Source organism: Acanthochromis polyacanthus, chromosome 11 (genome assembly GCF_021347895.1).
Source record: "Acanthochromis polyacanthus isolate Apoly-LR-REF ecotype Palm Island chromosome 11, KAUST_Apoly_ChrSc, whole genome shotgun sequence".
Lineage (NCBI taxonomy): Eukaryota > Metazoa > Chordata > Actinopteri > Pomacentridae > Acanthochromis > Acanthochromis polyacanthus.
The window spans coordinates 37,790,393-37,806,932 of NC_067123.1; the positions used below are offsets into that span (position 1 = coordinate 37,790,393).

The following is a 16,540-nucleotide window of genomic DNA, read 5'->3' on the forward strand; positions in this document are numbered from 1 at the left end:
ATATCTCTGAAGAATAAATGGCTGGTACCGGTATCACTGTGAGAGTGTTTGCATGTGAGGATTTGGTAAAATAACCAAATTGTGTAAGGTTTTATGCACGGGTAGGGATTTACAGTTCACATGAACCTTTAAGAGTAAACACAAGCCTTGCAATGTGTCCATTCTCCAAGCATAAAAACACTCTGTGTGAACTGACAATTTTTAATTAGAGATTCTGATACGAGCCAAGTTAAATGGGCATTTTAAATTCAAGATTGTCTTACTGGGAAATTCAGTTTATGTATGCATGTACAATGCATGTGTGGTCAAGACACTGACACTGCATCCAACTCTGTAACGTTTGTTTGGGAAAGAGTTAGTTATGTTGTCTAATAATATTTTATTGTAACCTCATACTACAATATACATAAGAGAGAATTGAATTAGCACCTTGGACATAGTCTTTAAAGAAACAACGCAAACATTTATGTTGCCATTGTGCTTAATTCTGTTATGCTGTGCAAATGTTAATATTACTGACTCCAAAAGCAGTCTTTTTTTAAAACTACAGGCCATAAACATTGTAAGCACATGATGGGAAAGGTATTTTGAATTTGTAGCTTGGCATATTAAAAAGCTAATGCTTTTGGGGCTTTTTGGAGACAAAGTATTTTTGGTACAGCTCAATTACAGTTTCAATCTTTATGTTCATGTACAGCCACAAAGAAGTGAAAAATGCCTGTCATGAGTTTCAGAGTCCAAAATGTCGTATTAGGATTGCCTGTTCTCTCTAATCAGCAGTTAATGACTCAAAGCAAGTCCTTACATTAGAAACACAGACCAGCAAATATTTTGCAGATCTGCCTGTCCAATTACTTACATGATTAACAGATTTTAAAAAGTAGGTACAGATAAATTTTATTAACTAACTGAATAATAATTTCAGCTTTACATTCTCTACCCATCTATTAGTCATTAACATGTATGTTCACCTCACCAACATAAATATATTCGTTTGGGACTAAAATAGCGACACAGAAGCCCAACACCTCTTCAGCTAGCCAGACAGTGAATCAAACAACCAGTCACCCAACAAGTCAACAGGCCTGCTTCCCTCTTATTTCATTTTTTTGCCAGGCTTGCTGTGCTGGGACTTGGTCCAAATCAATGGGGAATGACGTAAGAGAGGTGTTACATAGTGAGAGACCTGTCCCTTGAGATTACTCATTATCTCTCTGTCTGAAACTGCCAAATGCACAATTGCACACTACAGATGAGAATATTAACAATTTTAGTGCCAATTAATGTCAAATTATGAATCCAATGAAATTATTTATTGTGTAAACAAAAAAGTAATACAAACATGAAACAGATTATAGTTTGCCACTTATTAAGTGATCTACATTATAGTGGATACCTCGAAGGAAAACATTATGATCACCCTGTCTAACTTGTTTTCACATTTCATATCGGATGTTGCTAATGTTAATTTGGACTTAAACTGATGACAGGCCAGATTTGTAAGCTGTCTGCAAGCTGCTGGGGAAAAGACTTTAACGCAACACCCTATCTGCACTCAGCCAAATATAGTTCATAAGGTTCATAAAGACGCATCACTCTGTAACACTGATGTTTTATCAGCCACTTGAGTATTTCTTTAGTTCCACCCACTAAACTCCAACACAGTGGGGAACCTTAATTATTATTCCAACATTAAATAGCAAAATTCTGTATGAGGAGCAGAATAGACAAAACACAAAACTCCCAAGCATATTTTCAAATCTAATGAGAATTAATAGGCTCCACTTGTTGTATTTAATCAAATACTGTTCTTTTCTGTCCTTTATTTGGTCCCAGGTACATCTGAAGTTTTAAAATTCTTTTGTAAGCTTCAGGATAAATTCCCCCTGTGGTTTATATACTATTATACTGTACATTTATGTTGTTAATGTTCAATGTTTACTCTTTTTGTAAGTGCAAAGCCTTGCTTAAAATACTATTACTCCTTTGTACGCTACCCAGGCAGTCTTGATCTTCCTACGACTGGACTGTGCATGACCTTTTAAGTTGCCCTGTGGTATCTGGCACCAAGCCCTTCACAGTAGATCCTGTAGTCCTGTAAGTTACATGTTGGCGCTGTTGAGGATCAAACTTCCTCTAGCACATCCCACCTTCCTTGTGGTTAACGGTTTGCTGTTGGTAGATGCTCACCACTGTTGAGGGGGGCGTCTCACATGCTTGTCATTTCAACATAGTTCCAATAGTTATCTAGCAATAATGATCCCCGCCTTGTCAAAGTTGCGACGTCACGTCTCTCCACCTGCCCATTTGTTCTGCATCCAACACACTGATTATGAGAACCAACTGTTCACTGAAAGTTTAATTATATATCAGTCCCTCCAGGATTTCGCGGGCGTTTTTCGTGATTGTTGCGGCCGAAAATGCCTGAATTCGCGGCAGCTTTTCTAAAAAAATTGCGATAAAAGTTGCGATGTTTTAAGCTTATTTATTGAGATAAAATTGCAGGAGATAGTGACAATTGCTAAAAATCTGCATTTTTTTCCAGCTTGTAGAACATGTTTCAACACTGTAATTGACAATATTTATTCCGAAATTAATTATTTAACGTTCCAACCCATTTCCACAAAAGCTGGCACACCATGGTGGGACATTAGCAGCAGACAGATACTGGTTTAACATGACGTGACCTAACTATGCAGAGGGCGACAGGAATTGATGGGACTCAGAAACACCCCCACAATTTAATCGGTTGTTCCTTGTGTCATTTCTGATACGTCCACAGTGGTAGATTTGTAGTAGGATCACAATCGTGATCGTCAGCAGGCCGCTGAGGTAGCGTTCACTTGTTGCCATGGTTACCGTGCCGCTATCAGACGCCGTGCCGCTACAAATCCTTAACAAATCCATGGATCCAAACTTTAAGCCGTATCACTGCCGAAGTCTAATCATTTGGTCCTTGTGTCATTTCTGACCGACCCTGAAAACTTCATTTAAATCTCTGAGTCTGTTTTTGAGTGATATATGGTAACAGAGGATTCACAGGCACTGATCGTCACATAACTCTGCCGTGTTCTTAGGTGGAATAAATAATCTAAAAGTGTGTATCAATTAATGATTTTTTTTCTTTTTTTTGTATTCAACCACAATATTGCACGGTTGTAAAACAGTTTAGCTCCGCTTTGGTGAAGAACATCAGTGAATTAATTGTTTATCACGGTCTTCAGCAGTAATTTTTGTTGGTAAAAGAGAGACATTAGTATCGCACCTGTCTGCATCTTCAAACCATAAACAAGGAAATGAATTCGGTGATGTACGTGCATTACGTTTGCGCTTCTATGATTGGTGTAACTCACAGGAGGCGGGCCAAAATTGCGGGAAAGTTGCGGTGATTGGACAAAATTGCAAGGCCGTGCAAAATTCACGGAGATTGGTTGATTTCGCGCGATCGCAGCATCGCGAATTCCTGGATGGACTGATATATCATATCTTGACAGCCATTAGTAATCAATAGATCCTATGGAACTGATGTACAGAGAGGTATCTATTATTTATTTCAAACAGGCAGTTCTATTTTGCGGACTAGTCAATAAATTATGTACCTGCCTGAAGCCTCAAAACATTTTAACAGGGCATAACTAAGAAGACATTCAGAAACTCAAAGCCTAATCATCTAGTTTAAAGAAATATTACACTAAAAACTGAAAAACTTACTCATGTCAATTGTGAATGTAATAACAAATATCCACAAACATGCAGACTTTCTAAACAGACACACAAACAGAAAAATGGCGACCACATCCCGTCAGTGTCTGTGCACCTAATTTCAACATCCCTCCTTACTCATCGCTCTTACTTTGGGCATGTACATTTTTGCACTTTATACCTGTAGCTAGACTGAATGGAATGGATTTCAGTTCAGTCAATAAGCATCATGTCTACTGGCAGCACGCTTCTCGTCTGGATCCCTCTACCTTTGCAGACCCATTTTTCCCCCTCCTTTCCTCGCTCCTCTCTCCTTCCTATTCTCCTTGTCCCGCTCCTTCAAGCAGCCATAACTGTCTTTGATGATTTCCTCTCCTTCCTGCTGCTTGCGGGCGTTAAAGAGTACCAAGAAAATGTTTTTATTTCAAGAGGCATGTCCACTGAGGTAGCAGCTCCTCGCCCACTCTTTCCCCTTATCCCGCTCATCCTCACCCCTCGGTTTTTATCATTCTAGTCGGATGTACTGACCACCTGCCCCATTCATTAGCACAGAACACTACTCCACTCAACAGTAGAAGAACACAACCGGACAAACCAATACACGGCAGTAACGATGCACACACGGAGCCACTGGATCCTATTCAAGTGCAAACCACGACAGTCGGGCACACGAAAATACACACACAGGACCAGACGTACCTTAAGCACATGTTCCCCTTCGCTCTGTTCATCCATTTAGACTAAAACATCCGCAAAGCCAAAGGCAGGAGGGACGTTAGCCAGTTCCTTCTGTCTGACGATTATCTCTGTTGTAGAAGGTGTGTGTGAGCTAAACGCTACCAGAGACAGTGTCGCACTCATCTGTTCCCTCTTCCTCAGCTCATCTCTTTATACAGCGGGAGGAAAAAAGAGAGAGAGAGGGAGCGAGCTGCTTCCGAACACACAGTGCTCTGCTCTACCCTGTCAGCCCGCTCTTTGCACAGCAGCCAATCCCACCATGCCACCATGAATATTTTATTTGCCCAGCCAAGAGCTTAAAAACCCACACGTACACACCACCGCGCGGAGGACACATACACACATTTGGAGGACATACAAACGCTCACCCGCTGAGGTATTCAGGTCACAACTGAAGAGCCACCCCCAACACAGATAAATAGAAACAAGCACACGTGTGGGCTCGGCGTTCCGCACGGGGTGCAGTGAATTGAAAAAGGACAGATTGCTGTATATTCATTAGGATTCCAAATGTTTCCTTGCCTTTGACTTTGACATTCACAGTCCTTATCATAGCTTCAAGGTTGGACATGTCTTTCAACAACCTGTAATATTACAAAGAACTATGGCTCATTCGTTTCCTGTCCACAGTCAAAGCTCTGAAATGAGCGGAGCACAGGAGCATATTTTGAAACCTGAGTAGCAATTTAAAGAGTCTGTTTTTTATATCAGGGAAACGGTGTCCAGGCCAGAGATACTCTGGGGACACAGCGTCTGTAACAGTGCCAGTCACTTCCAAGTAGACAACCACAAAACCAGAAAGGCAAAGGTGAAACCGAAGCTAAAATTATGATGTACATCATAATAACGGACATACCATTAGCATGAAATCAAGCTGAAAGAGTGACATCTAATGGCTGAACTTACACATCAGTTGAGGCATCAGGCAAACATAACTGAACACCCTGAGAGTAAATGAAACTAAATTAAGCACAAAATCAGGATTTTGCAAAGAAATTACTGCTTGCACTGGGTTTACAACTAGTAATTATTCTTATATATTAGTCTATAATTTTCTATATTCCACAAATAATTGTTCGGGCTATAAAATGCCACAAAAGTGTAACGGCCCATCACAAGTCCTCAGTGTCCAGAGTGCTCATCTGATCATCATCTTTGTCATCTGAAAGGGCTGGCTGTGTTTTATTCCTCAACAGTTTTTGTGTTGGAACGCCGAGTTGATCATTTTCTATTTTTTATTTTTCAGTTTTTATTTTTTTCTGTTTGTATTTTTTTAAATAAGCAGCATACAATTCTTTAATGTAATGCAAATACTAGTTATTATGTTTATTTATAATTCTTAAAAAAAAATAAAGCTGGCAAGTACAGTGTACTCTGCACTGATGCCGATTTAGTGAACCTAGAGATAAAATTAGTTTTCTCTCCACAACCAACTGATTGATTAAAATGTAGCTACTTCAGTACATTTTCTTTCGCTAACTATAGCCCTAACCATCAAACTGCTTGTTTTTCTAATCACCAGTTCAAAACAATAGTTTTACCATCAATTATGAGACTAAAATAATGTCATATTTTTTATTTTCATATTATTTTTTTCTGTCAGTCAACTCATCAATCAATCAAGCAACTGCTTTAGCTCTAAACATGCATACATCTGAGGAGCATAATTTCTGCTTTTCATAAGGAAAGAGAGAAACAATTTCCATAGCAGAGAGTTGCATTTGCCCCTCATAGTTTTTTTGCACCTAAGAAAGAGGCTTAAAGAACAACGGTTAACTTCTGAACATCTTAGTGGCATTATTTGTCTCAGTTTAGTTTGCTACCCATCACAAAACCAAGGTCCCACTATATGCATCCATCATACTCAAGCCTAATAACCAGCATCATGGAATTGATCATTTTTTTAAAAAGTTTTCTTGTACTTCTTATGGAGGTGGGTAAAGGAAATAAACACCACTCCATTACCTCCACAGGCACTGCTGAGGGTAAACTTAAGTAGGCTACCTCTAGTGGAGGTCTGTAGCTCTGCACAGCACCTCTTAAGTATAAATACACTGAAAATGTGTGCAAGTTAGAAGAAATAGAAGATAGAGCCTCCAAATTTATTAGAATGTTTTCTGTAAGCAAAACAGCCAAGTCAGTTTTAAATTCATGCAAAGGGCCTGCTTACTGCCTCATAAAAGCACATATGATCTAATTCTTTCTATGGTATTATCATATTAGTAGAAAACAGAGCTCATCAGTCAGGCTCATTCTGTGCAATTACCCATTCAGAGACTCACTAACAGAGGCAGTAAGTGCTGACCAAATTAAAGTGTAGGTCATAAAGCCCACGCTGACTGGTATAACATCCTCTTTCACTAGTGGGACGGCGGGATGCCCAAATCCCTCTCATCATGACAAACTGGGAAACACCTGATCCCTTGCTACTGTTTTTTTCTTTGCCTGCTGATCCATTCTACCACCACAAGTATGAAGTCAGATAACCCATATAATTGTGGTACCTGCGGGTCTAATCGTGGAGCACTAAACACTCGTGGTATAGGAAAAACATGCAAAGCATAATGAGAAAAGGAATTGCCTATAACCCTCTGAATCGGTCGACAACTTTGAAAGATGTGGGGGGGGTTTCCTCCACCATTTATCAGCCAGAAACAGTAAAAACAGAGTCATCTGATTTTCAACAGTGTACAGTCTTTGAAGTAGTCATGTGGAGTTCTGTCACCCAGAAAAATACAGCGTAAGCCATAATCAGATTCTATTAGAATGAAGAACTCTGTACTGCTCAACGCAACTATGAAGCCATTATTGATTCAGCTGTGACAAACAGTCACATGAGAAAAACATGAGGCACATTTCCGCTGAGCACGAGGCTGTGTTTACACTGACCAGATATGAAACACGGATGGAAACAAAGAAAAAATGTAAGTAGCAAAATATCTACAGTATGTAGAGTCTCAGTATTGGTAACATCTGCAGACACTTGGATGATTGTTGAACATACTGATTACAGATTTCTTTTATATATATATATATATATATATATATATATAAAAAATTTATGACAGTATAACCATGTCACTTTGCACAGAAGACATCAAGTTCTCTCTGCTTGGAGCCATAATTATGCTGTTTCTGTTGAGGTGTAGGACTTTAGATTCCAGTGAAAATAGAGCATAACTGAGTGAAAATGTGACTTAGATCACTTAAAAGTCAAAGCTATGCAAGTACTCTTTATAGACACCAAAAACATTGCCCGAGATGATAATGAGTGGCATTAAGGCAGTAAGACAATGGCCACTCTGTTACGTACAATGTGTACAATCTTCTATTTGACTCTAAAACACTCTTGTTTTAGATGAAATGGAGGTGAAGTCAAACTAAACAAGTGCTGACTATTTAGTTCAAGTGAGATTCTTACCGTTTAAGGACACATCTTCGGAAATAAACATCTTTACAGACTGCAAACAACAGATTTTAACAAACCAGAAAGCCTGAAAACAACAAGAGCATCTTGTTGAAACCAGTTTTTATTGTTTTTATTAAACATGCACACAATAGCTGAATGTCTGACTCAAAGATTAACAAGGGTAAGGTCTTTAGGATTTCCATTTACATGAGTAAACATATAATAAGCCCACAGCCTTTATTAGTCAGCAAGCAGCTGAATTACTGCCTGAAGGGTCTATTGTCACAGTGAACATATTGACTTCCTTGTCTAGGGGAAGAAGGACACAGCTGTCCAGCAACCCCTTTTCATTTACCCACTAGGGCTTGAGTTTCCTCACTTGCATGCTCAGGTTCATACATGCACACACATGAATACTAAAGAGCACACACAAACATAGTAGTAGACAGCGCTACACAAGCACTGATGCCAGAACCTCAGCGTGCAATTTAAACTTAGCTCTCTAACCGCTTTCTTTTTTGAGCTTGTTCACACTGCTGATGCTCATATCTGTAACAGTTAAGTTATGGCCAGCAGACAGGATGTGGGTGTCCACTGTCACCCATTACCCAGACAAGACGTGCCTCTGTATCTCACGTGTCCAATATTGTGCAAAAATGACTGTGTTCTTTCAGTTTCACGCTCCATAGCTGCACAAGCTTTCACAGTAAAATTAGCAGCATTTCCTGACATGGAAATGTCACACCGGCAAGCGGCTCTATTTTGGGCACATTTGATATGCAAATGAGCCTTTTAAGTTCTGTAGACGTACCGGCAGATCTTATCAACCGGTGACTACGAGCTGGGACACACATAAAGTAGCAAACCGGCGAACCTGTTGAACCGGAGGGGAAACACTAAAGCCGCTACAAATACGTGTGAAGTTACTGTAAATCAATTAAATGCATTATAAACTACTATAAGACTGACTCAGGCAGCACTAAAGGCTTCTACTCATGTGCACGTCTGCGCTAATTAACGGACGAACTCATTTTCAGACTTGCCAACTAACGAGGCATCATTCAGACTCACTAATAACGGTTAATAACTGAACAGGCTTGTCTCGTGCCCGGCTAATTTATTAGCAACCGCTACCTGAAAATACTAATAAAGACAAGCTAGGCGACTAAATACTACACACGGAAACGCATTTCTGTTAAATTTATATTCGCCCGAACCCTTTCGCTGACATTAACAAGAGACTTGACAACAACTTGAACCAAACGCCACGTGTCAGAAGTGGAAAGCCGGCTAACAATAGCAGTTGCCGGATGGTGCCTCACTGAGTCTGACTCCCAAGCATCCCTTGTACTTGAACGGCTGCTCGGCAAACAAGGGGGCAAACACGGACAAAGAACCGTACAGTTATATCGGAGGGCTGACGGTCTGCAGTGTTGTGAGGGGGCTTACTGTTCTCAGGAGGGGCCGCATTTGTTCCAGAGGTTCGTCCATTTCACCTGCCGATGGTCTTCTGCCCAACGGTAGCGCTCTTTATTGTGCCGCTTGACGTTGAGGAGAGCCGGGCCGGTGACAGTTGTATTAACAGTGAGGGCTGCGCTGCTTTTCCTAATGACGCCGTGAGGACACGCCTCTAAGATGAGTGACAGTGACGGATGGCCAATCAGATTCATCAACGTAACAAAGAGGGCGGAGACTATTTTTCTGACGCCTAAAAAGTCCCAAGCGGGCTTTTTGTGTTCTTATTTTGGTATATTTTATCCTTGAATTTAATTTTAAAAGAAAAAAAGCCTGGAAATTAAAAGAAATCACGACAAATTAATTTCAGCTATTTTATTATTCAGGCTTAACACCCTCTAATTAACTGTTAAAAAATAAAACCCAGTAAGGAAGAAATATTCCAACATTACCATAAGGTTCTAATAATGTTTCAAAGAAAACTGTTTAAGCTAATGTTTATGAAACTTTTTAATGATATTTATCATTTCAGATAATGTTCCGAGTCAATTAAAAGGAAACTAAGACAAAACTTTTTAACATTCTGAGGATGTTTGTCAGATTATGTTACATGATAACAAAAGAAGAATCAACATTCAAAATATGTTTTCAAGATGTTCTCAAGGCCTCAGATGGACCTGATTTGTTTTCTAAAGCATTCTTGTAATGCGACATATTAACAAAGGGTTTGCCTGTAATATTTTTAGTATTTTGGGGGGATTTTGCTGTTACAAACGCTCTTAAGAAAGATTTCAGTGTTTTAGTGTTGTTTTCATTGGGAAGTCATATTTTGATATCCAGAATGTTCTTCTTAAAGGCAGTGTTAGTAGAGCATTTTCCAGATGTTGTACTCAGAATGTCCTTCCTTTGTTATCATGGAACATTGTTGAAACATTTTATAGAAGAACTAACATTTTCTGTTGTGCTTGGATCATTTCAAATGTATGTTCAAATACACTAGACATTATTTTACAATTCTACAATTTCGTTCCAAAGCAACATACATCCGAGAGTAGATACCATTTTAAATTACATTCTTCAAAATCTAAAGTTTCACATGATGATAGAGGCAAATGCAGAGAGAGAGAGAGCGAGAGAGAGACCTCTGACCTTCTCAGCTAGGAGAGGATGTTCTCACAACACTGGCTAACATCACCTACAGTAATGTTTGAAGGACGCTGTGTTAGATGTTAAATGAAAATAATCTGTGAACAGAATGTCTTTTATAATGTGTTCGGTGTTATTTATACATATATGTGACGTATTACCAAAGACATACATTTTTGCCTGCAATGAGGATGATCTGGGGATGAGGTTACAGATTATGCACCAATCTTTTGTAAAACATTGCCATGATATTACCCAATGTCACATGATAACAAAGAGAGGATGGTCTCAGTGCAATATTCAGAAAATGTTTCAAGAATATTAGTGTATATTAGTCTTATCTTTAGCGGACTTTGTGTTAAGATAATGTTATCATACCTTAAAGTAACGCGTGAATCTTTCCCAAAATTCCCAAAATGTTCTCTTTAACTTTGTTTCCCAGAATGCTATTAGAACAAAATAATACTGGCTCATCATCTCTAAGCTAAACCACATTTGCACAATGTAAAAAATGTATAAAACATATAGTAGATGCATACACAAATATGATCCTATGCATAACTTACGCATAAACACATACAGGATGTGTATGTGTGCCACATTTTTAACCATGGCTTTGAAACATGAGCGCATCATTCCTGTTGTAGCCGCACTACACTGGTATGTTTTAGGATAGACTGTAAGATTTTACTGATTACTTTTATAACCCTTCAAGGCCTCTCTCTCGTGGTAGTAGTTGTAATAGTATACCAGTTAATTCGTTTTACTTAAAGCTTAAGCCTGTGATAGAAATGTTAACCAGCCTCTGCCATAGCTCACTGGATATGAAGGTGCTAATGTTCAAAAACGGATTAATGAGGCAAAAGGCCAATCTGTGTAGACAGAGGTTTTGAATCCTGTCACCCTACTGTTGCTCTGAACTGATGTGTTATCCACATTGATTCCAAGGCACCCCAGGGTCCCAATTGTTCTTTATTCTCTGTTGTGCTTATTGAAGCATGATACAAAGTAATACGCCATTTAAAGCTTTCAAGTGCCCCACTATTTATAAAGATGTGTAGAAATTATGACTTTATAAGAATATAGCCCACCTATTTTATGGTGGAATTTGTCTGTGTGCTTGAGCCTTTAATTTGAAATTAGTTGAATGCAACATGTAGTGATTTTTTCTATATTGATACATTTATTTGTGACCAAAAGTTATCGATCTCTAAATATAGCGGAAATAAAATGATACATTCATGAATGAGAGAAGGGAATGTGATAATGTACTCGGTGTGATTACAGACAAGCATTAACACAGTAGATTTCTTTAAAATCTATAGTTTAATTGACAATCTAACTACATACAGGCCTACTAGATCGCATGTGAGCGCTGCTCTGTTATTAGATCAGCTGCAGCTGTTAAATCCTATTGCTGTCTGCTCAGAAGTCACAGTTTAACTCCACCTGTGATTTAGTCTGAGTCTGGTAGGTGTGTCCTGAAGAAATCCTCTAAACTCTAATAGAAGCCACTGTTTCGTCTTTATCAACTTAAACCCCTGCAAGCTCTTAAGCTGTATCCACGCTAAACCACAGCTAAGCTTGTAATATGCTAAGTGACAGAGGGTTTAAAGTGGTAGCTCATTGGGATAAATATAAAAAGGCCTAAGATGGATGCTTATACTTACACATGCTCAGACACGGATATCACAGTATATTAACATCACTACTGGCATGTTAAAAGCTTTTACTTTGAAGCAGAAGATAAAGAATCTTTATCTACTGTTAATCTGTGTGGATTATATTGATTCAGAAGCTTTTTATAATCAGTAAGCAGTGCAAGGTATTTAAAAAGAACTTGTAAACACTTCTTCTAATCTTACAAGCTCTTGGCATAAGCTTCTGAACATTCTTTCATAAAGCCACCTCGATTACTGTATTTTAGAAAAAGATGCACCTATTTGTAATTATTGAGTTTGACCAGCAGATGGAAGTGCTGCATCAAACGAGTCTCTTTAGTTGTGCAAGACAGCACAAGGCAGCCAAAATATGATCTATAATTCACTCTTAATAGATAATACTTTTGGCTGTCTTGTTTTTCATTCTTCTCCTCTAACTATATTTTTTCTTAAAAAGGGAAATCACCTAAAATAACAACGTTTAAACCATCAACATTATCAAATGATCACAAACACAGCTTTAGAAGGAAGAAAACATAATGAAAATATAATTAGCCTCAGTGTAAAATATTTATCAAGCTAAATTCAGTTATTATTTGTTATTATTTTTAATGATCCAGGCCAGAAATTCATTTCTAGATCCATGAGGCTTAGTACAGACTGAAGAATAGAAAGCTAACTCATACTATTGATACAGAAAACACCTTCAGTCATGTGTGTTATTACATAACCATGAGGTGATCATGTCATAAACTTAACTGCATTGAAATACGATACAGTTGGAATAGAAATCAGTCGGGCGCAAACAGCCACAGAAGTCTTTTCTAACAGAGGAGTTCATGGGCGTCTTCCTTTAAATAGCAGCCATTCCTCACCCACTCATCAACCTCCGGCATAATCACGCGGCACCTCAGAAATAGAACTGCAAGGTGGGAGATCAAACTATCACCTCTTAATTGTACCCTGAGTCTTAAAGATGCTGAGAGCCCATTAGCGCACAAAGAAGTGTGCTGTGTACGGCTCCTGAAACATGCATCGGGATAATGCAGCTGGGAGATGACTCAGAAGTTAGACAAGTGGAAGAAGCACCACACTGGCATCCACCTGTGCTGGGACTCATGTAAAGATGCAGACTGCAAGGTGTGGTGATGACGAGAAAGAAAGTTGTCTGTTTCAAAGCTTTGGAAAAGAACAGAAGAGACTAGTTGGAGCCATACTGAACTTACCGCGGTGGAAAAACTCTATGGCTCTATGTGTTATTTAGTTTAAAATGGATGGTTGCATTGCTTTTGAACATAGAATATGAATTTACGCAGATGTTTTTCATTTGTTTGTGAGCTGAACTGTGAGTGGAACATGTTAGGCGCAAGCCACAAAATGAATATAGACTGTGTCATGTTTTGTCTCAGAAAGTGTACAAATTATGAGTCCCTTTTTCCCAGAAGGGCAAGTGGATGTTGTTTTTCTCTAGTGGTGAGGCCTTCTGAGGGCGCCAGGAGAAAAGGAAGAGAATGTGAAATTCCCAAATCTGTTGGAGCGCTCCATCAAAGTGCCAATGCATTGATTTTGACCACAGATCTTTTCCGCCCAGCTGCCTCTGCGTGCCCTACCCCAAACACTGCTCTCAAGGCCAGGGTCTTGCGGGAGCCTTCGTGCCCCTGAATCCTGTTCAGCTCCTCTGGGACTCTCAGAGGAGGGGAGGGGGAGTAGAGGCCAGTGACCAGCATGGTGTACCCAAATCGACACAGGGACGGGTGGATGGTGGGAGGGGTGGGTTGTGGAGATGGTAAATGGTGGCGGTGATCAGAAGGGGAAGGTGGGAAGAGGGAAAGCAGCGAGGAGGAGGAAGGAGGGGGGTCCGGCCTGTTGAGGTGCGTTCCACTGCCCTCCAGAGGGAACACGGGGGTTTGAAATCAATGTGCTGTTAAGTGCAGCTTAGCCGTGGGATACTCTCTCCGACATTATCCATGCACCAGTGGGTCAGGGCCCTGCCTGCGTGCTGCACACGCCGTCTGAGGGCACCGGCGTGAGGCCCTCCAGTTCCTTTCACCTCCATGCTCTCTGCCAACACTCAACGCCCTTCTCCAAACAGTTGTGGCCCTGCTAACTTGAGACTCATCTCACACCAGGGTCTCACTCTGACAGACCTGTGAGCATTACACCCTCACTGTAGTCCATCCACCCACCCCCCTGCATCCGCTCCTGACCAACCAAAGGAGGCAGTGAACTAAATAAAGCATTGTGTTGTGTACATAAACACCTGGGGCGAGCTAAAAGAAGAGCCTTTGTCAGCATCATCAGACTGTCTATGCCGATGACCTCCACTTTGGGACACATAGAGCATATGCTCATCATACATGAAACAGAAAAGCACATGACATGCATCAGTGCCAGAAAGTTTCTGTATACATTGTTGTGTTAGGCTAGATGATGGGGCAATACAATGCAGTTCAGTATGGTGTCACCTTGGTGTGCATCATTTTAGACACAGTTCTAACAACTGGATCTGATTCACGTCACTAATGTCATTAGCCTCTAGATACTTAAGCCAAAACTTGTTGTAAAATAAAATGATTAATTAAATCATGAGAGAATGCATCATAAAACAAAACAAGAGCAGCCACATGAGACTCAAACAGTCCCTGAGGAACAGTTCCACCGTAATTCTAACTGGCTTGGCTATCATTTAACAGAGATGACATTTATCAACACATCAAATAAGGAAATACAGTGTGAAAGGGAAACATAATTGCTACTGTCTCAGTTGTGTCTGACTGATACTTGTTAAAAGGGCCGTACAATTTTTTTTTTGACCCAGACACATGTCTGCCTGTGGCTGCATTTAGTCAGTGAGAGCAGTAGTAGTGTGTGACTGAAGGTGAGGAAACAGCCTCAGGCCTTCATCTGCGTTTAGATGTCAGCCCTCCTTGGGTACAATATCTCCCTAGCCTTTTTGGCCTTTCTTACATGAACTCTCAACATGGTTACCAAAGGACGGCCTGAGGGAAGGGCACAGACGTCTGACTGCTCACTCATAAACAAGAAAGAGAGAACTTTACAGATGTATTCTCCAAACCTCTGGCTGGTCCTCCCAGGCCTCGTATTACTGACACAACAACAAAACTCAGTCAGTTACTAAGATTGTAGCGATTAATGTTTACAACAGTGGAGCACAGAAGTCAATTCTTCAGGTCTCATCCCAATGCGCATATCTCCTTTAAGTTAACATGGACTGAATTTGTGGAAGCATGCTGTAGAGGTGTCTATTGATTGCTGTGCTTCTTGCATGAATGGTTGAGAAAGACACAACCTATCGACTTGTTGCTTGGGTTTTTGGAAGCTCCAAAGGATCACCTGCTATTAAGTAGTGAGATTATAAATACAAGATACATGTCACTATTAAAGCATGTGTAGTTCAAGCTGCCACTGTGCACGTTACTTCATAAACTGGAGGTTTTATTCCAGAGGCAGAGATTACATGCATTGCTCAATAATGCCAGCATGCCTTTAGCAAGAGATTTAAACAGGGTGATGTACTTGTTGGTGGCAGTATTCCTGAGTAGTGTACACTTCTATACTGATGTCTTAGGCATTTAGATCTGAATAGTACCATTAGGAAGGCCTCTGACCAGTCCCAGAATCATTATGCTGCATGACATTATAAAATAGACGGATATAAAATACAGCAGGAGGAACAAGGAGTCCTCCAGTGATATCTTCCATACATTACTTTTATTTGTTTCCAGACATCACTCATTATTGTTAAACACGTTAACTTTGTTAAATTAAGTTAGCAAACCAAGATAAACTATGGAAGACATGAAATAAGAGTTAAGCTTCTTGTTGTGGATTCTGAGCTCAACCCAAAGCGCAAACACGGGACTCAAGGTTATTTTAGAGATTCTGACTGAAAGAGATACAGCGGTTTTCACAGCTGCTACTTCCACGAAGTTACAGACATAGTTTTTCTCTTTGTCAGCATATCACTTACTGTCACATCTCTACTGCGATCCGTTCTGTGGTTGGCGCAGTCGTTCGTCTTAAGCTCGACAACTATTCTCCACATCACCGCGGCGGGTGAACAGAGGTCAAGACAACATTAAAAGGAGAAGAAAAAACATCATCAGATGCTCAGAAATACAATTTGCTGACACGCACAAGTGCAAACATTTTTATTCTCCAGGCCCAAACCGCCCCCACCCCCAAGAGCCTTTTTCTTACAGCTTTCCAGAGAGGCCAGGGCAATCAAGCACTCTACCTTGTTAGGATGTGTTAATTGGAGTTAGTCAGACTCCTCACTTTGTCAAGGAGTCTGACAACAGAATTAATTAGAATCCGAGTATGTAAATCAATTCAAATTGGGGTCCTTCTGGGGGAGGAGATGAAGTATTTTCACTGAAGAAAAACAGGTGCTGAGAACACGAGCCAA

At 40.0% G+C, this 16,540-nt stretch overlaps 1 protein-coding gene across 9 annotated transcripts in view; it reads right to left on the reverse strand.

Annotated features, from left to right (window-relative positions):
• Positions 1 to 9,441, reverse strand: part of LOC110955193 (sodium bicarbonate cotransporter 3-like) — a 45,447-nt gene extending 36,006 nt beyond the window's left edge. For 4 of the 9 annotated variants that reach the window (XM_051956256.1, XM_051956254.1, XM_051956259.1 and 1 more), the window contains exon 1: positions 9,299 to 9,441. In XM_051956256.1, the coding sequence (XP_051812216.1) occupies positions 9,299 to 9,340 (42 nt within the window). In that variant the 5' untranslated portion in view covers positions 9,341 to 9,441. Of the gene's footprint in view, positions 1 to 4,401; positions 4,698 to 9,298 lie in introns of those variants that run through there. The other 5 variants (XM_051956261.1, XM_051956260.1, XM_051956257.1 and 2 more) reach the window with 2 other exon arrangements.
• Positions 9,442 to 16,540: the final 7,099 nt, after the last annotated feature.